Genomic DNA, 22,696 nt, shown 5'->3' on the forward strand with positions numbered 1-22,696 from the left:
ATCTCTATAAGTCTCCCTTTAAGTCTCCCTCAGGTTCCCAAACACACAGACACAAACTGGCACAGTGGGTTAAAACAAACTGGAAAGGAAATCAACGCAGGTTTTTATCACCGTAGAAAGAATAAATCCCCCTCGCCTTCGAGACGGCGCGCGGTGCACAAGGAGGGGGTCCGGGAGCGCCTATCAAAGCACTTGCGTATCCAGGCGGCGCACTTCTTTAACCACGAGGTCGATGTTTATAATGGGGTTGAAGTACAAAGCCCAGTTTTTAAAGAGAAAAACCTAAGTATAACAGGATTGACTCGTCAATTGTGTCCTGGCTCCAGAGATCCCTCTGGGATGGTATTTCCCGGCATGGCATCCTCTGGAATTGAGGAGGCCATCTCGATTTCTTCCACAAACTGTTCCTCCAAAACACATCCATTTACCCTCTTGCGGGAAGGCAGACTGTCCATTAAGGCCACTGGGAGATATTCGGGTGGGCCGGCAGTCTGTGGGGCCATCCCCTGCTGAGGCCACCAAGGCCCCTTTGCTGGGTGGGGAAGGAGGTATGCAGCTGAGCCCCACGTGACAAAGAAGAAGAAGAAGAGGAAGAGGAAGAAGAGGAGGAGGAGGAGGAAGAGGAGATTGGATTTATACCCCGCCGTTCACTCAGAGTCTCAGAGCGTCTTACAATCTTCCCTTCCTCTCCCCACAACAGACACCCTGTGAGGTAGGTGGGGCTGAGAGAGCTCTGACAGAAACTGCTCTTGAGAGAACAGCTCTGAGAGAACTTGTGACTGGCCCAAGGTCACCCAGCAGGCTGCATGTGGAGGAGTGGGGAATCAAACTCGGTTCTCCAGATTAGAGTCTGCCGCTCTTAAACCACTACACCAAACTGGTGTAGCCAGGCTGGTGTTTCCTTCACAGCCTATGGCCTCTCTGAGGAAGTAGGTACATGGTACATGGAAGTAGGTACTTGGCTCGGCAGATCCCAATCACAGGCAGGGAAGGAGGCACACAACCTCACCGGGAACTGCTGGGCAGGAAAAGGCGCACACAGCTAAATACCATGGCGTGGCTTAGCCAGGCGAGTGTCTCATCTACCACACACAGCCCGGCTGCGTAGTCTCATGCATGTCAGGGAAGGAGGGTCATCATAACTAAGTCCCGCATGGCAAAGGAGTTGCTGGCTGGCTCTTTCTCCCTCCCTCTTGCCCTCCTTTGGATTTTTTGGCAGCAAACCTGATACAGCATAGTACGTCCGCACCATTAAGAACATAAGAGACACCAATATTGGATACAGCCAAAGGCCCATCCACCCCAACACTCTGTATCACACAGTGGCCAGAAATACCAGGTGCCATCAGGAGGTCCACCAGTGGGGCCAGGACACTAGAAGCCCTCCCACTGTTGGCCCCCCCCAAGCACCAAGAAGACAGAGCATCACTTGCCCCAGAGTCCCTATCTATACCTTGTGGCTAATAGCCACTGATGGACCCCTGCTCCATATCTATATACTAATACTGAAGTGGCCCCGTCTGTGTGGATGAAGAAGAGGAGGAAGAGGAGATTGGATTTATACCCTGCCTTTCCCTCAGAGTCTCAGAGCGGCTTACAATCTCCCTTCCCTTCTTCTCCCCACAACAGGCACCCTGTGAGGTAGGTGGGGCTGAGAGAGCTCTGACAGAAACTGCTCTTGAGAGAACAGCTCTGAGAGAACTTGTGACTGGCCCAAGGTCACCCAGCAGGCTGCATGTGGAGGAGTGGGGAATCAAACTCGGTTCTCCAGATTAGAGTCTGCCGCTCTTAAACCACTACACCAAACTGGTGTAGCCAGGCTGGTGTTTCCTTCACAGCCTATGGCCTCTCTGAGGAAGTAGGTACATGGTACATGGAAGTAGGTACTTGGCTCGGCTGATCCCAATCACAGACAGGGAAGGAGGCACACAACCCCACCGAGAACTGCTGGGCAGGAAAAGGAGCACACAGCTAAATACCACGGTGTGGCTTGGCCAGGCCAGTGTCTCATCTACCACACACAGCCCGGCTGTGTAGTCTCATGCATGGCAGGGAAGGAGGGTCATAACTAAGTCCCGCATGGCAAAGGAGTTGCCGGCTGGCTCTTTCTCCCTCCCTCTTGCCCTCCTTTGGATTTTTTGGCGGCACACCTGATACAGCATAGTACGTCCGCACCATTCCACCCGGCAACTAACGGGCAGGCCAAAAGAATGGTGCGGACCACTAAGGAGACTCTTAGCCGACTGGTGCAGGGCAACTGGAGCCAAAAGGTGGCGTCGTTCCTCCTGCACCAGCATGTCACGCCGCACTCAGTGACGGGGCGGAGCCCAGCACAAATGCTAATGGGTTGGCGTTTAACAACACTCCTCGACCGAATGCCCCCGGACTGAACAACGTCCAAACCCCCACAGAGTGAGTCCACTGACCAGACCAGGGGTTTTGAGGAAGGAGAGTATGTTTATGCACATAACTATGCGGGAGGGCATCGGTGGTTGCCAGCCACAGTAAACAAGGTACTGGGGACCTGAACTTACTCTGTAAGGTTAGCTGACGGTCGAGTTTTTAAAAGGCACATCGGCCAGCTAAGGAAATGGTGGGCTGAGGTAGACCCTGAGCCCAATACTCCGGTGGCAGACATATTCGTTCCAGACGAACGGGTAGAGCTTCCAAGCTCGGACAACTCCCAAGAGGGGGAACCACCCAGTATTCATATGGAACCCAGTATCCGGTCTGAGGAAAGGTATCAAACGGTTGTCACACCAGATACCCTGGATATCCCTACCGATAGGGAACATCTCAGCAGCTTCCCAGAGGTAATGTTAAGACATTCACAACGGAGCAGGCAACCTCCTGCCTATCTTAAAGACTATGTGTGCTCCCAAGTTGTTCCGTCTTCGGGGGGAGGAATTGTTGTGTAGAAACCTATGTTAAGTGTAATGTATTGAACGTGTTACGTGAATCACTCCATTGACATTCCATGTTAAGCTTGAGCCGAGCAAAGGCTCCTCTGAACGGAACTCCTATTGGTCGCTCTGTAACAGCGACCAATCAGAACTACCACTGTCCCCTGCGAGGGAAGCAAGCTCATTGGACGTTATTCCTACAACCCCATTGGTTGATTATTGTAAATAGGTGTGGCTATGTTAGCCCGGGAATGTTTAAAAGGAGCCTAGCTCCCAGTTGTTTCTCGTGCTGGTTATGAATGCGTTTAAGTGCTTGTTCATTACTTCAAATAAAGCTGAATCACTTTTTGCTGAAATCATTGTATATACTTGGCTCCGAATCCTTGCTTATATTTTTAACATTCGGCTTGATGAAGAACTCTGGAAAACTCCAAAGCTGGCATGATGTGTTGTGTTCTTTTGGTTGGACTTAATAAAAGGTATTACACAGCTTTTATTTTCGGGTTTCGTTTTACTAATGCCTCACTTACTTCTTTACAAGCTTGTAAAAAGAGAGGGAGAGATAGACCTGCAGTGCTAGTGCTACCCTCCAAAGCAGCCATTTTTTTTCTGGGGGAACTGGTCTCTGTAGTCTGGAGCTGAAATAATGGAAGATCTCCAGGTGTCAAACTCGGGGCCTCGTTTGCCATGGGATTTCTCTGTTCTGTCTAATTGCTTGCAACTTGGGCCATTGGGGGAGGGCAGTGAGTGAGTAAGTGAATGCGTGAGTGAGAACCTGCTTTATTCAGGCACTTCGCAATTGTTATTCTAAGGGGCCTCCCGAATGGGAAGAATGTAAGTGACCCTGGAGCCTGTCTCAGCTAGCTGGCCTGTCATAGATAACATGTAGGTTCACAGGTGGTGGTGGGGAGAAGAGTGCACGTTAGATTTAGGTGGGATGAGTGAATGGAGTGATTGGATGGGTTACTGGGGGGGGGGGGCTGTTTGAATCATGTATAATAACAGTCAGTCCTGACACAGATGGTCTCTACTTGACACAGCTACATATCTCAATAAACAAATCTTTAACAGAAGAGTGTTGCTGGGAGTGAGCCTATCAGTGGCCATCAGTATTGCAAGGCTGTTCATATGAACAGTCACAACATGCTGATTCAGAGAGGCTGGAAAAAAAATAAAATAAAATTCTGAACCCAGGTGGAAAGAAAACCTCACGGACACACCTTGTTCAGAACTAGTGGCATGTAATTAAACATTCTGACACCATGTCTTTAGAACTCCAATGCTTTGCAAGATTTCTCTTGTATAACAGAACTGCAAAGGGGAAGAGGTTGTGACCAGAGTCTCTCTTTTTAGTTCCAGGCAGGTTTCCCTAGTTCTAATTACCTTTCTCCAAAGCAGATGAACAGCTGTAGGGAAAAAGCTTGGTGAGATTAAATGAGGATAGCATTAGATTTATCCGGGTTTTTAAAAAATCCTGTCATTTTCCAAATCTTTTAATTATCAGGCCAGAGCAATAAAAACCATCTGTATATCAGACTGATTTCCCCCCCTGTAAATGATGAGACAGGTATGACTCTGAAAGTAACAAATCAACTCTACTGATCTTTCTTGACATATTTCTATATTGTTTGTGGCTTTATCTATCCCAGCACATTTCATCCTTTTTAATTAAATCACCCATGTGGAGGTCTGAATATAAAACAGCATCTCAGAGATAATGACTGGTTGAATTGCCGTACATGATACTAACCCAAGTTGAAAACAAACAAAGAAACAAAAAAGGACAATTCACTTAGACTGCATTCCAATGCCCTAATAAATGGCTTTTCCATGTTTCCCCCCCCCTTTTCCCTCGGTTCTGGCCCCATACTGCTTTGGTTTATCGCCTGATTTATGCATGCATTCTTGTGCCTTTAGTTTTCACTTTGGGTTTTTTTGTGTTCCGCCCATTCCCCCTCCTTTTGAGACCACTTTTACCCCAATGTTTTCCGGTAAACTGATTTTGGCTTGGCTTTTTCCTCGTGCATAAGGTTTATGTTGGTTTTCTCCCCCCCTCCCCCAGCATGCTATTTGATGACTGGACCATTGTGGTCAAATCACTCCCTCTGCCCCCCACCCCATTCACAACTGGGACAATACAGAGAGAAGGCAGATGCCCAAACCAATCCCACTACTTGTGGATTGATTCCCAAGGAAATAAAGAGTAACTCCAGTGTGTGGAAAAGCACAAACTGTGGTTTGATCAAGGAACAGTTCTGGTATTCAAATAACAGACATCCCGGCAAAACAGAGGTTGTTGCACCAAAGCAGGATCTCAGATAGGGAATTATAACTTGTTTGCCTACCATAGTCGTCTTTAACTAATGCTGGGTTTGCTGTCTGAATTCACCAAACACAGTTTGTGAGTAGTTCTGGGGTTGCCAGGTCTGGGTTGCGGGGGGTGGATCCAGGAGAGGGCGGGGTTTGGGGAGAGGAGGGGCCTCAGCATGGTACAATGCTATAGAATCCACCCTTCAAAGCAGCCATTTTCTCCAGGGGAGCTGGAGTATTCCACCTATAATGATGGGACACCTCCTATGTGGAGTCTTCTACCACATATCCCACCAAAGAGTCCTTTCGCAAAAGCACATACCAGTATACTATTATATAAAGGACTACAGAACTGCTGACATCGTTCCATTTATACCACTTATTACCACTACCTTTCATATAGAGCCTCCATTGTGTTTTGAGCTATATATAGTACACGACGGAGCCTCTCTCTGTCCAAAGAGATACCACTATTGATGTACAACTAGAGAGGAGTTTCTGGCCCTCCCTGAGACAGAGATCAAATGAAACAAGGTTATAATTTTCAGGAAGACCCTACAGCGCTCTGTTGTTATTTATGACGCCCTTGAGTTAGGATTCCGAGCTTCCAATGTGGCTGTTTTGTGCTCCTGACTTATTGATGGCTACCAGAATCATAAACATCCCGGCAATGAAAAGTTATTGCATGACAAGGCTCACATTGCTAAGAGAACAAAGAACCAAGTCAAATATGGGTCAGACAGGCAGGAGGTCAGTGGAACAGTGAAGTTCAATCAATATACTGCTCCACTCTTGCCTGAGGGGATGCCTGCTTCAGTTATTTCACTGCTGGCAATGCTGATTACAAGATGAATATTCAGATAAGTATCAATGCTCCTTAACTTCAATTTTCAATGACTATGCTACAAATGAAATCCACAGTATTTCTACTTTCTGGATTTCTTAGAACCGAGGCCCAGATTAACAGCTTGGAAGCATCAAAGCAGAAGCTTGCAAAATTATCTCAGGATATGACTGTTTTCTCTAGCTACGATTCAGGATGCAGTTTAGGGTTGTCACCCTCCAGGTACAGTTGATCTCCAAACAACCAAGATCAGTTCCCCCGGAGAAAATGTTTCCTCTAAGCCATGGAGTCTTATGAGCAAACAGGGCTATTTTGGGGCAGGAACGCACAGGAACGGAGTTCCGGCTGGCTCCCAAGTTGGCCACGCCCAGCAGGAACTCATTAGCATAATAGGCCACACCCAACAGCAGAAACTCATTAGGATTGGCTATGTTAGGGGTGTGTGGCCTAATATGCAAAGGAGTTCCTGCTACAAAAAAAGGCCCTGGGTTTTGACAACAAACAAGGTAAACAGAATAAGAAGCAAAAGGTGGGTGTGGCTGGATGACCACACTTCTGGTAACATGGGGGTGCGGCCTAATGTGCTAATGAGCTGTGCTGTCAGGGGTGTGGCCTAATATGCTAATGAGTTCCTGCTGGGCTTTTTCTACAAAAAGAACCCTGTGAGCAAAAATTCTACTTTGTGAGCCACTGGCATTAAAGTTGTGAGCGAGCAATTTGGTTCTGCATAAATTAGTTTGCTCTGGTGCCATCCTTCCAAAACTAAGACAAAAATGTGTGAGCCAGAGGCTAAAAAACTGTGAGCTAGCTCACACTAACTCATATTAGAGGGAACACTGTTTGGAAGGTGGATTTGATGGCATTATACCCTGCTGAGGTCCCTCCCCTCCCCAAATCTCACCTTCCCCAGCCCCCCCCGAAATCTCCAGATATTTCCCAACCCAGAGCTGGTAACTCTAATGTTCCATCAAAATCAATGGGAATTATGCTGAATAAAAACATATTAGCCAATGCTGTTGTTTTTATTTCCATCTTTTTAGGCACATATATATTTCTTCTCCCGGACAAGATATCAGACAACACTCCTCCCACTTCACAATGAACCCTTCTTTTCTCCAGCCAGGTTCTCGCTGTGTAGCTACAAGTCAAGAGAGGGATTTCAAATCTGATTCCCAAACATAAGACCTGATTCATGAAACTTGACCCTACGCTTATTAGATTTTTATTCCATCCTTCCTTTAAGGAGTTCGGATTAGAGTTCACCCCACCCCTTATTTTATTCTTATAACCAACCTTTGAGGTAGGTTTGGTGTAGTGGTTAGGAGCATGGACTCTAATCTGGGAGAACCGGGTTTGATTCCCCACTCCTCCACATGCAGCTGCTGGTGTGACCTTGGGTCAGTCATAAGTTATTTCAGAGCTGTTCTCTCAAGGGCAGCTCTCTCTCTCTCTCTCTCTCTTTCTCAGCCCCACCTACCTCACGGGGTGTCTGTGGTGGGGAGGGGAAAGGAAAGGGATTGTAAATCACTCTGAGACTCCTTCGGGTAAGGCTGGGGTATAAATCCAATCTCTTCCTCCTCCTCCTCCTCCTAAGGTTGAGAGTGACTGACCCAAGATCAGACCATAAAATACACAGATAACCTAATACATGCAAACAAGTATAAAGGAAACAATTATAAACAACTGGGCAAAAAAAAAGAATATTGGGGTGGACCCTACTGTTATGTACGCGAGCCGCCACAAGGGGCCCGCAGGAAAGAGAGGAGCTTGGCTCCACAGAACAATAGGGACCTCGGATCCTAGTTCCCCCCCCTGCCGACCAATAGGCTCATTGGCGGGAAATTCAAACCCTCCAATGGGAGTGGGGGGCACTGGGCCGGGTGTGTATATAGTTGGCCTTGCAGGGCCATTGTGTGTTCTTTATGTTAAGTACGAATAAATGTGTGCAACCGCATGTCGTTGTCCGAGTCTTCCATGCGGCAAACCCATTACTTTTCACCTACCACTCCACTGAGCAAAGTTTATTAATTAAAATATTTATCTTCCACCTTTCCTTTTGGCTCGAGCTTGAAGCCTTCCTCCAAAATTAAGTGGCTCTTCCATTGGAGGAAGAGGCCCTTGGAAGGCTCCACAGGCTGCAGGAAGGTTTCTCGGAGCATGGTTGGATCCACCCCACTTTCCCCTCCAAACCCGTGGGGTGTGCGTTTATCGATCTGTTGACTGAAGAGAACACTTCATGCGTGCGATGGCTGATGAAGCAGGGCTCTCCTCCATAAAACCCTATAACCACCATTCATGCGTTATTAGCCTTTAAGCTATGGCGAGACAAGACTCCTGTTTGGGGTCTGCTTGAAGTGGGTGGTTTTTTTGCCATCAAGTCACGGCCAACTTATGGCGACCCTGCAGGGTTTTCAAGGCAAGAGACGTTCAGAGGTGGTTTGCCATTGCCTTCCTCTGCATAGTGACACTGGACTTCCTTGGTGGTCTCCCATCCAGGGCTATTTTTGGGCAGGAACGCACAGGAACGGAGTTCCGGCTCGCTCCCAAGTTGGCCACGCCCAGCAGGAACTCATTAGCATAATAGGCCACACCCAACAGCAGAAACTCATTAGGATTGGCTACATTAGGGGTGTGTGGCCTAACATGCAAAGGAGTTCCTGCTACAAAAAAAGGCCCTGGTTTTGACAACAAACAAGGTAAACAGAATAACAAGCAAAAGGTGGGTGAGGCCGGATAACCACACTTCTGGTAACATGGGGGTGCAGCCTAATGTGCTAATGAGCTGTGCTGTCAGGGGTGTGGCCCAATATGCTAATGAGTTCCTGCTGTTGGGTGTGGCCTGTTATGCTAATGAGTTCCTGCTGGGCTTTTTCTACAAAAAGAGCCCTGCTCCCATCTAAATACTAAGCAGGTCTAACCCCGCTTAGCTTATGAGATCTGGTGAGACCAGGCTCGCCTGACTATCCAGGTCAGGGTGCTTGAAGAGGTACCACCTAGATTTCAACTGCATACTCAGAAACTAAAACTAAGTCTTGGAGCAGAGTTCTTAAGCAAAGAGCACGTTACAAAAAGACTACTCTTCCAGATCTGATTCTGTTTTGACGGTGGCTGTACGTTTTGTCACTGCAGCGGCTAAACTGGATACAGATCCTATTTTGTTGTATTTAAAGCAATTGTACCTGCTCTGTAGGCTCAGAATTTAATTATTACCAAATCTGTTGCTAAATCCCCCTTGGACACATGACGCAGCCTACCAGTCAAAGAAGAGGAAAGACAACAAGAATTCCTAGCTACTGTCACTCTACCTGTTCAAGCTCTGAAACCTGCCTTATGCATTCTCTTCCTGACATAGTAACTGCAACCTCTTGTTTTTTGCAGCAATACATCATTACAGAACGGCATTGCAGAATTAGTCTGAGGCTGCTGCATATAATCTTTAGAGCATCTGGAACTGTGATTAGCATAAAATCCTGATAGCCTCATTAAACATTCCTTTCCTGTAAGCTCGGAGATCTTTAAGGATCTTTTTCTCCTTACAAATGCACCATTAAAGCAACGGCATGGGGGTTAGTACATCCTTAAAAAGGCCTTTTCAATCCAGCAAGGGAAAGTGCGCTTCTTAATGGCTGGAAATATGCGATGCAGCAGATTTTCGAGAGGGCACAAAAGATTCAGTCACTGAGCGGCATAAACATCCCTTTTCATCGGAAGCCTGCATTTGCCAATTCATGTACAAAAATAGACAACGGCGACAAGCCTCGCCTGTGTAAAAGTGAATGGGTGGCTGAGAAATGCTTTAAGAGCTGGTGCTGCAGCAGCCAGGGCCTACTGAGGGCAGCTGTTCCAGATTAGTGACTGCAACCTCTTGTTTTTTTGCAGCAATACATCATTACAGAACGGCATTGCAGAATTAGTCTGAGGCTGCTGCATATAATCTTTAGAGCATCTGGAACTGTGATTAGCATAAAATCCTGATAGCCTCATTAAACATTCCTTTCCTGTAAGCTCGGAGGTCTTTAAGGATCTTTTTCTCCTTACAAATGCACCATTAAAGCAACGGCATGGGGGTTAGTACATCCTTAAAAAGGCCTTTTCAATCCAGCAAGGGAAAGTGCGCTTCTTAATGGCTGGAAATATGCGATGCAGCAGATTTTCGAGAGGGCACAAAAGATTCAGTCACTGAGCGGCATAAACATCCCTTTTCATCGGAAGCCTGCATTTGCCAATTCATGTACAAAAATAGACAACGGCGACAAGCCTCGCCTGTGTAAAAGTGAATGGGTGGCTGAGAAATCCTTTAAGAGCTGGTGCTGCAGCAGCCAGGGCCTACTGAGGGCAGCTGTTCCAGATGTTATTTGTTTTTCTCATTCAAGCATCAATGGGTGTGGTGAAAAGCGCAGGTGTTGTCTTGGGTCCTGGTCAGTTCTGGCAGGATGACCTGCTTGCTGAGCCACCAGCCTTGTTGGCGGTGAAGTGTCAACCACTCACAGCAGACTATGACAGCCAGTGTGGTGTAGAGTGGTGCAGGACTACACACTAGGATCGGGAGATCCAGGCTTGAATCCCTGATCCGCCATGGAACTTAATTTGCATGTTTCCCAAAGGCTCATGGGGATGCTTTGGAAAGACTCACCATGACCTTGGTGGTATATAGCAGGACTGGGCTAGTAGAAAGGGGGATGGCTGGAGAAGTGCTGAAGGTGCCACTCTTGAGTGCCTTTCTAAGCTTTCTTGCTCCATGGAAGGGAACTCGAAAGGCATTTAAATGCCTTCTGAAGGCAATCAAATGCCCTCTGAGTTGGTTATTTTTTTGGGGAAGGGATGCCCTCGCTGCCCTGTCCCTTGGAAGGAAGGGCTAGAAACAGGCCCGGAGCCTCCCCCTTTAAGGACAGGCATTCAGATTAATGCAATTAACTGCAATTTAACTGCCCCCGTAAAAAATTAAATGCCCCCTGAACAACAAAAAAATATCCTGGCTACGGTTATGCATGGAATCTTGCTGGGTGGTCTTGGGACAGCCACACACTCTCAGCCTAAGGAAGCCCACAGAGTTGTTGTGTGGATAAAATGGAGGAGAAAGGCGGGGTAAAATGGAAGTAAAACAAAAACAAAGAAACTACTCGTTCTTAGAAGATTGCATCCCTTCAGGACTGTGCTTGCTTGCTTCTGTTCCCAGATTCCCTGTTGACGCTTCTAGATCAATTGTGGGACTTTGTCTGAGCAATTGTAAAAAAAAAAAATGATCGAGGTTTACAAAATTATGCATGGGATAGAGATGGCAGAGAAAGAAGTACTTTTCTCCCTTTCGCACAATACAAGAACTCGTGGGCACTCCATGAAATTAACGAGCAGTAGGCTTAGAACACATAAAAGGAAGTACTTCTTCACCCAAAGAGTAATTAACACGGTGAATCCACTGCCACAGGAAGTGGTGGTGGCTACAAGTATAGACAGCTTCAAGAGAGGACTGGATAAACATATGAAGCAGAGGTCCATGAGTGGCTGTTAGCCACAAGGTATAGAGGGAACACTAAGTCTGGGGCAGTGATGCTCTGTATTCTTGGTGCTTCGGGGGCAACAGTGGGGGGGCTTCTGGAGTTATAAGAACATAAGAACATAAGAGACGCCAATGTTGGATCAGGCCAAAGGCCCATCCAGTCCAACACTCTGTGTCACACAGTGGCCAGAAATACCAGTGCCATCAGGATTTCTCTTATGTTCTTAAGCTTGAATCCCCCCCAAAAAAGCAGCGCCTGCTGTTAACGAACAAAGAGATGCAAAAGTGGATTACACTGTATCTGTCATGCATCTTGTGTTTAAATCTTTTTATTGGGTTTTCAACATGCCACATATACATCACATACGCTCTAATTAACATTGTAAATACAAATAATTCAAAATACCATCATTTCCACTAACCTCTTAGGGATAAAAGCTAAGACACAAATTTACCATTTTATGTACGCCTTTCTAACTTTACTAATATCTATTAACTTGCTTCTTATTTAGTTCATCCTTTCTCTATAGACTTTGGACTCTCCATTTGCGGTTCTCACAGTTTTCTGTTGATAATTACCTTCTTCTAAGTTTTAAACTGTTAGGCGTTCATTACAAACATTAACTATAAGTTATATTTCCTATTCCCCCAAAAAGCTTAACACACATAAATAACCTACTAATTTAACCTCTATACTATGAATGAAGTCATCTATGGTAGGGTACTCCCAGACCCATTCCTTTTCCCAATCCGATATAACCCATACATCATACAAGCTATCTTTGTATAAGCTACATTCAAGCCTATTCTTCTCCTTCCCACATTTAATATATAATTTTCCCCTGTGAATTTATTCTAAAATTATCTTACACTCCTAAAATTATAAAGCCTAATCATTAGGCATATAAGCCAAATCATCATTTTACAATACAATGGAAACTATAAGTTCATTTCCAACACAAATCCATAAAACATATTACACTAAATAACTAAAGCTCTATTTATATCTTGATTCATAATTTTCTTCCCCCTTTACTCTAACTACTACACAATAATGCAAGGATAGGGGGGGGGGGAAAGGACACACAATACAATATAGCCAATTCATCAATATTGGGATACAGGAAATGCCATAAATTCATAATTCCAATATGACAAGAAAAAAAAAACTCTTCAAAACCATTCTACTCTAACCCCCTTCATTATTTTTCTTTCCCGTTCCACTTATATTACCATTACTCCCATCCTACATGCATAAATAATTAATTAACCATAAAGAGAAATGCATTGCCATTAAAATACATCAATGTCATCCGTTCATTTTTCCAACAAATCATTTTTTTTTACTAAAACTTCATACAGCTTAATTTTTTTCCTATAAATCTGAAGTTTGCTTTCCCTCTTCAATGAGTCCACATGACTTTTCTCTTTGCATGCTTGTAGTTTTGTTTCTGGATTGTTTCTTCTGTATTTCCATTTAACTATGTCCCAGGTTATGTTTCCACTCTCATCTTTCCACATACCTCGTCTTGATCTCTCTTTTTTCTTTTTATTTCGCTTCCGTGAGACCCTATATCTTTTTTCTTTGGCTATATGTGATCTTATATCAACGTTTTCTCTTCTACATTTCCACCTGATTATACTCCTAATTGCCTTTTCAGTCCTACTTTTCCATACACCTTGTCTTGATCTCTTTTTCCTTTTCTTCTTATTTTCATTTCTCCCTTCCTTATCAGGCATATTTTCTCTCTCCTTTTTTGTTTGTTCTGTCTCTGTATACGACACACCCCTCCTCTTTACTTTTACTTCTATCAATGGGACAGGCTGGGTACTAACAAAGGTCTCTTTATAACAGCCAGCCTGTTGTCCCCCCACATCACAACCGTCCTGCCTTAATTCCTTTTCATTTCTCTCTTTTTCTTTGTCCTGTAATGCCACTTGTAAATTTCCAATCACATTCGCACATGCTTGCCTGATGCCTTTTTGAATTTCCTCCCTCAATACTTTCATAAATTGATCCAATGTGAGTTCTCCTACCAAGGTATCATCGTCAAAATCCTCCTTCTCTGACTCAGCTGCCGCCGCCATTTTACGGAATAAAGTTACTTCTACTTAGTCCTCTTTCAAAATTCTTCCAACAATTCCAACAGAAAATGAAGTCCCCCGCTACATAGTTCTCAAACCCCAAGGAGAAAAACAACCATCCATTATGTTTCTTTGCCTCTTTCGCTCTCTGGCCGCTCATACACCTCCATCTTGGGCTCGAAAATCGAGGGGTAACTTGCCAAACAATGTCCAAACCATTAGAAATTAGAAATACGCGTATTTACAAAGTCCTTGCTACCAGCAATGTGTATATGTTCCCAGACTACCACATTGTTTCCAACACAATGATCTTGCCGTTGGCACCATATGGGCCAGCTTCTGTGGAGTCAAATACCAAAAAGTAAGTATTTTAAACATCTGAAGTTTTATGTCAACAATATTGGTACTAAATGGAAAGTTCAACCATAACTTTTTCCAGTGATCATCATCCAAAGTTTGTGTGCATAAAGTTTGCCATTTAAGTTGATATGATAATGGTTTATCAACATCCTTTGACATTAAGATAATATATAACTTAGAAATTAAATGTTTCTTTGAGCTCCAAGCATATTTATAAACTTGTTCGAATTCAGATAGCGGTTGCGACATGATTGTATTTATTTTTATTTGAGAACATACATGTTGTATTTGTAAATATTGATACCATGGGATAGAAATCAAGGGGTAACTTGCCAAATGATGTCCAAACCATTAGAAATTAGAAATACGTGTACTTACAAAGTCCTTGCTATATCCCATATTGAATTTCAGTTTCAAAAACGGTAAAAAAGGATGGTCGCAGCTTGTGTAGAGTAAACTCTACTCCATGAAAACGCTCCCGCTTCCGGACAGGAAGCGGTCACCTCCCTGCCTTGCCAAGAGCGGGAGGGGCCGCAACTGAGTCCCCTGCATAGTCCTCTCTCCAAGAGGTCCACCGAGGACTCCCCGGTCCCCCGGGGTCCCCCAAAAGAACGTTAACAGATTGGGCGTTCTCGGAGTGCCCGAGAAACCGCCCGTCACCGTGCCGTACCTACTTCCGGTCTCTCTGTATCTGTCATGCATCTTATGGGAAGGGCCATGGCTCAGTGGTATAACATCTGCTATGCATCAGATCTAAGGTTCAATCTCCAGTTTAAAAAGTCAGAGGCTAGGTGATGGGAAAGACCCTGGAGAGCTGCTGCCAGTCGAAGCAGAAAATACTGACCTTGGACTCGGTATAAACCAGCTGCCTGTTTTCAGTGCAGAGAGACAGCAGTCAGTCTACTGCAAAGCTGTGGATCTTGCAGATCAACACATTTATTGAGGCATAAGACGTCATGGATATACTTTGTCTTTTGTACACTTGAACCTGTCACTGAACCTGCCGGCTGCGTTTCTCTCTCCTCCTTGCTAATTTCTAATCCTCTTCAAAGTGGGCAAAACTGAGTGCATTTCCTCAGGAGACTGACGGGAATTATGTTTTTCTAAATGGAAATTATATTTTTTTTTTTCCTAAAGACGTTTATCAGAACACCAAAAGATTAAGCGAGCTAGCTCTCATTACAGCATTCCTTAGGGGTTGCTTGTGATTTGCTTTGGAAATTAAAGTGCTAACCTCACGGAGATGCGAGATATCAGATACCAGCTCCATCCCAATCTCTGTTATCATGCAGAGCTTGAGACGGCATTCCATCTTTTCTTCCACATTCACTAAGGAAGCCATGTAGCTCATTCACGGTGCCTTTGTTCTGTATGTGTCTGCAAAAACGCTGCGAAAAGCTCTATGAATCTCACCAGAACTGTCTTGTGGGAAGCTTACTAGCATGATGGGCAGAGACCATGCAGGGGAGACAAAGTGGCCTGGTGATAGTTAGGCAATCATACCACCTGGACAATATATCTTCTCAATAGTGTATATATAGACACAGAGGTCATTTCGGGGGGGAAAGCGGGGGATCGCCGTTCCCCCGGGTGAGGTGCAGGGGGCGGGGCACATGACGAAGCCCCGCCCCTGCTTCCAAACGCCCCGCTTCCAGCCCTCATTCAGCCAGGAGGAGGCAGGAGAAGAGGGAGGGTAAGTTGCTTCCTCCCCGCCTCTCCCCACACCTGCCTGCCTGGGGCCAGGGAGGGCCTTGGCGGGGCTTCCTCGCACTCCCGCCGGCCTTGCAGGTCCACCGCTGGGCCCCTGATGTCAGGGTGTGTGGCATATGCTAATGAGTTATGCTAATGAGTTCCCCTAGCTCTTTTTCTACGAAACGACCCCTGTATAGACACAACAACCGGTAGAATTTTACAATGCCGTAAGGCAAAAAATAAAATAAAATAAAATAAAATAAAGCACGGTTCCAAACAATTAATTTAACATTCCTGAGAGAACACTGATTAAAGACACATGGCCAATTGAACTGACACAGCACCCACCGCGTGCACGTGGGAAACTCCCCTTCCAGTTAGGCTTGCCAAGTCCCCCCGGGGGGTCGGGCCCCGGGGGAACCCCACCCCAACGTGCACGTCACTCGGAAGTGACACGACCACGCTGGGCACGCTGGGGGCAGGACCACGGTCATCCCAGGGGAAACTCTATGTTTTTCCCTCGGATGGTCATCGCCCTGCCCCCAGCGTGCCTGGCCTCGTCACGTCACTTCCTGGTGACGTGGATGTGCGCGCACTCCAGCCGCCAGCCAGGAGTCCCCCGCTGCGGCAAAAATCAGACTTGGCAACCCTACTTCCAGTAGCAGGAAATGCTCTATGTATAGTCTTCAGTGTCTTGTTAGTTTATTTATCACATTCAAATATGACCTTACCGATTCTGTACTCAAGGTGTTTGTAAGTAAGAAAAACATCCAGATTGCAATATAATAGGTACATTACAAAGGGGGAAAGGGATAGGCAGAGGCAATGAAAACAAGCAACAAAAAGAGTGCCATACCACCACCTGGCAGACCCAGGTTCGAATCCCCACTTCCGCCAGGGAAGCTGAAATAGGGCCAGTCACCTACTCTCAGCCTAATCTACTGAGCAGGGTTGTTGTGAGGATGAAATAGAGCCAGTTTGTGTAGTGGTTAAGTGCGTGGACTCCAATCTGGGAGAACCGGGTTTGATTCCCCACTCCTCCACTTGCACCTGCTGATGTGACCTTGGGTCAGCCACAAGCTCTGGCACAGCTGTCCTTGAAAAAGAGCAGTTTGTGTCAGAGTTCTCTCAGCCCCACCCACCTCACAGGGTATCTGTTGTGGGGAGGGGAAGGGGAAGGATTTTGTAAGATGCTCTGAGACTCCTTTGGGTAGTGAAGGGCGGGGTGTAAATCCAATCTCCTCTTCTTCTTCTTCTTTTACCTCACAGGGTGTCTGTTGTGGGGAGGGGAAGGGGAAGGAGTTTGTAAGATGCTCTGAGACTCCTTTGGGTAGTGAAGGGCGGGGTATAAATCAGCCCCGCCTACCTCACAGGGTGTCTGTTGTGGGGAGGGGAAGGGAAAGGAGTTTGTAAGCCGCTCTGCGACTCCGAGTGAAGGGCGGGGTATAAATTCAATCTCTTCTTCTTCTTCTTGATAGAGGAAAGGAGAACAATGTAAGCCGCTTTTGGTCTCCACTGGAGAAAAAAGGCTGGAGAAGTGAAATAAATGAATGAATGAATAAATCTGGGTGCCAACTCTTCCATAATGGCTAAATAATAAGCAGGTTGGAACAGCCACTGCAGAAGGTCAATCCAGGAAGGGGGAAGCTAAATGGCATTTGCTCTGGAAAAAGTGGGCTTCACTGTCTTCCATCTTCCTCTGATGCAGACAGATACAATGGATACTGAAAGAGGCAGTTTTAAGAGGAAAGGAGGGACCCTCGCATCTCCCTTGCATGTGCAAAACAGTCCCCAGCATTGACAAGAATGGGGGCAGTATCTGCTTGCACAAGATTAAGCATCCACAATGGCATTTTTAAGCACCATGGACTGAAGCAAATGTGTTTTATTTGCACCACGTGCATCAAAGGACAGAAGCATTTCAAACTCCGAGTTCATTGCCTCCAAGATGATTAAGACAGGCATCCTAAGAAGAATGACACCCTTCTAAACGCATGAGTTTAAGAAGGATGTTAATTCTGTTTAGGATTACACCGTTAATAACTTAGTTTCTAGAAATGTTTATTTGAAACATTTTCTTGCCTGCCTCTACGCAAAGTAGAAGAGACTGGACTTCATGTTTGTCTGGGCCACTGGTTCTCTCTGAGAGGGAAGAGGAGGAGGAAGGTCCCTGCTTGGCCAGGAATTTCCAGTGCCTGCTGGAACAGGAAAGTTTTCTGCATTTGCTGGAGTTCCATTCTTAATAGGAAAGTCCTTCAATACTTGAAAAGGGAATCCATTTCACATTTTACTAGAACCAGGGCTCTTTTTATAGAAAAAGCCCAGCAGGAACTCATTAGCATAATAGGCCACACCCAACAGCAGGAACCTATTAGCATATTGGGCCACACCCATGACAGCACAGCTCATTAGCACATTAGGTTGCACCCCCATGTTACCAGAAGTGTGCTCATCCAGCCACACCCACCTTTTGCTTGTTATTCTGTTTACCTTGTTTGCTGTCAAAACCCAGGGCCTTTTTTTGTAGCAGGAACTCCTTTGCATGTTAGGCCACACACCCCTAACGTAGCCAATCCTAATGAGTTCCTGCTGTTGGGTGTGGCCTATTATGCTAATGAGTTCCTGCTGGGCGTGGCCAACTTGGGAGCCAGCCGGAACTCCGTCCCTGTGCGTTCCTGCCCCAAAATAGCCCTGACTAGAACCAATCATAACCAATAATAATCATGAAGTTGATTCATTTGAAACGTGGTACTGGTGGAGAGTTTTATGGATCTTGTAGACCGTCCAAAAAACAAATCAGTGGGTTGTAGGTCAAATCATCTGAACTCTCCTTAGAAGCTAAAATGACTAAAGTGAGGTGATCGTACTTCGGTCACATCCTGAGAAGACAAGAGTCACTGGAAAAGACAATGATGCTGGGAAAAGCTGAAGGCAGCAGGAAAAGAGGAAGACCCAACATGAAATGGATTAACTCAATAAAGACACAGCCTTCAGTTTGCAAGACCTGAGCATGGCGATCAATGATAGGACGTTTTAAAAGGTAAAGGTGAAGGTTTCCTTGCTCGAAAGCCAGTCGAGTCCGACTCTAGGGTTGCGGTGCTCATCTCCGTTTCAAAGCCGAAGAGCCAGCGCTGTCCGAAGACGTTTCCGTGGTCATGTGGCCGGCATGATTAAACACCAAGGCGCACGGAACGCTGTTACCTACCCACCGAAGTGGTACCTATTTATCTACTTCCAATGTCTTGCTTTCGAACTGCTAGGTTGGCAGGAGCTGGAACTAGAGACGGGAGCTCACTCCGTCACGCGGCACACTCGGGTCTCGAACTGCTGGAACTACCGACCTTCCACAGCCTGCAGTTCAGCGTCTTAACCACTTGAGCATAGGGCCGCCATAAGCCGGAAGTAACTTGGTGGCATGTACACACACACACACACACACAGACAGAGTCATAACCCTATAAGGCTGTACAAGGGCAAGCTTGGAACAATTAAATGCAAAAGGCTTTAGGCTAATAAAGTCTCCCGTGCAAAATGAAAACTGCTGAAGAAGATCCAATTATCCACGTAAACTAACTAAGCTTTCCATTTCCTGGAAACTGCTTGGAATGCATTTTCTGCTTCTTAGTGATACTCAGCAAGAATTCTAGGAAGGGGCATATCCTTGAAATCCAAGGGTCACAATTTAAAGTAGTAAATAAGTAAAACTGTGTTTGTTCTATCCTTTAGCAATAACAATTTAAATACAGGCACTAGGTCTGTATTTCCTGCAGGCTTTCAGATGTGTTTTTAAACTGTGTAGCTGTTGGCACTGATGATACTGAGGATATTTTCTTGCTATGACCTTTTCAGTCTCCATTGTGTTAGCATCAGTCTCTCTCCCTTGGCCTGTGGGCAATCCACCTTTTCTGTCAAATTCAAAGGTTCTGGCAAGAATGATTGAGAAGATATTGGCTGAGACAGTTGTGCAAGCCTTGATTGAAGGGCATTGGCAGGACAGAGGAGGTGGGCTAGACCGGTGGTTCCCAACCTTTTTGGTATGGTGACCCATAGGTACAAATTTACTTGCTATAGTGACCCATCCAGGGCCAGGTGTTTCGGCACCCAAAGTGAATGATGACCTTGTTGCCCATCTAGTCCAGCATTGCATTTTCTACAGTGGCAAACCAGATGTTGTTAAGAAACCCACCAATATCACACGAAGGGCACAGCTGCCCCCAAGCAAGTGGCATTCCATCTTCTCCTTTAGTAACTAATTGCTGGACAATAGGGCTGGGCACAGACTGGAAAATGGTGGTTCGTGGTGGTTCATGATTCATTTGATTACACGAACCATGAACTTTCTCAAACTTTTCCCATTTCCAAAACTGGTGCATGGTTTGTTTGGTTCATGAGTTCAGGAGGTGGTAGAACAGCCCCCTCATGAGTTAGAGATGACAAACTCACTGGGAGTCTTCAGCAGGCTCTCCTCTACGTGCCCTCCAAGTTTGGTGAAGACTGGATTTGGGATGCCTGAGTTATTGCCCCCCAAAGCAGGTGCCCCCAGGAAAGCTCAGGTTATTGTGAGGATAAAATGGAGGAGAGGAGAATGATATAACCTTCTTTGGACCCCTGCTGAGGAGAAACATAGTATATACATTAAGTAAATAAACAAATAGCCCCCTGGCCTGTGCGGCTATTCCTCCACCTTGACCCATAACCCTGGCAATGATCTTTCAGTATCCAGAAAGGACTACACGAACAGAGAGGAATGCAGGAAAACTCTGCATTCTGTGCCTAGAACATTGGATGCCGGCCACCATGTGGATATGCCCTCATCATTGTCATGTGCAACACAACTAATCTGTACCCGGTAAATTCGGATTTCCCTCGCTTCTCTTTTACAGTAAAGCATCCTCCATCAAAAACAGCAGTTGCTCTAATTACCTGCAGACGTGTGCTTGAATTTCTCGCTCTTCTTCTTCCTCCATTTCCATGGCTTGAAAATTCGTCCTAAAGTGGCAAACTTACTTCTCCTCCGAATTGGAGGGGTGTGGGTCCCCGGAACCAGAGAGTCCGAGCGCATTGCAGCCAGCCTCTCCACTTCTTCAGCTATATGGTCACCAAAGAAAAGAAACAGAGAAGGGAAAGAACAAGTTTAAAAAAAACATAAATGGACAGCATTTTACCATGCCAGAGAGAACAGAGGTTTCTTTTTTTAACCCAGGTTCACATTGCACTGGGGGTGACAAAGGTAAGTATTAATAGTAACACGTGCCCTTTGCATCGCACCTTTCGACAGAGATTCAAAGGTAATCTGGGAAGGTGGTTCCTACAAATCCGAAAAGATATTTTCTCCTCAGAGTTTTATAAACAGTGGACATATTTTATTGCAATAAGTTTACTGGTTGTAATAGATGGTAAAGGTAAAGGTTCCCTTGCTCGAAAGCCAGTCGAGTCCGACTCTAGGGTTGCGGTGCTCATCTCCGTTTCAAAGCCGAAGAGCCAGCGCTGTCCGAAGACGTTTCCGTGGTCATGTGGCCAGCATGATTAAACACCAAGGCGCACGGAACGCTGTTACCTACCCACCGAAGTGGTACCTATTTATCTACTTGCAATTTCTTGCTTTCGAACTGTTAGGTTGGCAGGAGCTGGAACTAGAGATGGGAGCTCACTCCGTCTTGCGGCACCCGGGTCTTGAACTGCTGAACTACTGACCTTCCACAGCCTGCAGTTCAGCGTCTTACTAAATAATACATAGGCCCAGTGTTCCCTCTAAGCTGAGTTAGTGTGAGCTAGCTCACAGTTTTTTAGCCTCTGGCTCACACATTTTTGTCTTAGTTCAGGAAGGATGGCTCCAGAGCAAACTAATGTATGCAGTAGCCAAATGGCTCGCTCACAACTTTAATGCCAGTAGCTCACCAAGTAGAATTTTTGCTCACAGGACTCCACCGCTTAGAGGGAACATTGCATAGGCCCTTGAGAAATAAGAGAGGGAAAAGGGGGAGACCAGGAAAATTGGAGAAGCAGCCATTGCCTTAAATGTTCTAGGAGCTGCCAAGAAAGGAAACAAAAGGATAACTCTCAGTTCCTTCACACATCTTCCAAGCGGCCATTTTGAGGGGTAGAAAGCGCCCATGCAAACCTTTGACATGGGAGGGGGGGGGGAGAGAGAGAAAGCTAGAAGCTGCGGAGCTTTGTTTCCATTGTTCCCTGTTAAGCTGCTCAGCAGCAGAACAAGGCAGACACAGTGCAGTCCTTTTCTCACCTCTGAATAACCACCAACGTGCCTCACAAATCCCCTGTGATTAATGAGAGAAAGCTTGAGGGCCAAAGAGCACGACTTCCAAGCAGACTTTAGCTCTTGGCACCTCCCTTTTTAGACATTTAACCCAGTGAAGCCACCAGACACTATCAGAGATACTACTACAAAAAACATCGTCTCCTAAGGTTACCAACCTCCACGTAGGGCCTGGAGACCTTACCAGAATAACAACTGGTCTCCAGACTATAGAGAATACTTCCTCAACAGGAAATGGCAGCTTCGGAGGGTAGACTCTGGGGCATCACATCCCTGCCGAGTTCCATCCTTTCTGAAAACTCTGCCCTCCACAAGCTCTACTGTCCAATCCCCCAACCCGGATTTCGCAACCCTGTGCAACATGGTGGGGCTTTCACTTAGAAGCCTGTTTCTCATTCTAGAACATTCAATAAAACACAATGTTTTCCAGTCAGAGATTCATGGAACAAACCATAATTTCTGAGATGCAAGGTCCCCCCCACCAAAAAAATCTCAAAACCATGTTTCGGATGCTAAAAACCAGGGGTCATCTGGGGGCAGAGTGTGCTGGAGCTGGCACAAATGGCGGTGGCGGCAAGCCCTGCCCCCAGCTCCAAAGCGCTGTGGCCCAGGGGAGACCTGAAGAGGCTCGTCGCTGGTCTCCCGGGCCCGCGCTGGACTGCTGCCGCCCGAGGAAGGCCTGAGGAGGCCCGTCGCCGGCGTCCCTGGATCCACACTGGAGTGCTGTG

At 46.1% G+C, this 22,696-nt stretch overlaps 1 protein-coding gene across 1 annotated transcript in view; it reads right to left on the minus strand.

The window, feature by feature from the left end:
• PHACTR1 (phosphatase and actin regulator 1) overlaps positions 1–22,696 on the minus strand; it is a 233,509-nt gene that overhangs the window by 163,372 nt on the left and 47,441 nt on the right. Inside the window, exon 2 of the mRNA XM_015429100.1 lies at positions 20,615–20,779. Coding sequence (XP_015284586.1) covers positions 20,615–20,779 — 165 coding nt within the window. The remainder of the gene's footprint in view (positions 1–20,614; positions 20,780–22,696) is intronic.

Source organism: Gekko japonicus, unplaced genomic scaffold (genome assembly GCF_001447785.1).
Source record: "Gekko japonicus isolate JY-2015 unplaced genomic scaffold, Gekko_japonicus_V1.1 scaffold1913, whole genome shotgun sequence".
Lineage (NCBI taxonomy): Eukaryota > Metazoa > Chordata > Lepidosauria > Squamata > Gekkonidae > Gekko > Gekko japonicus.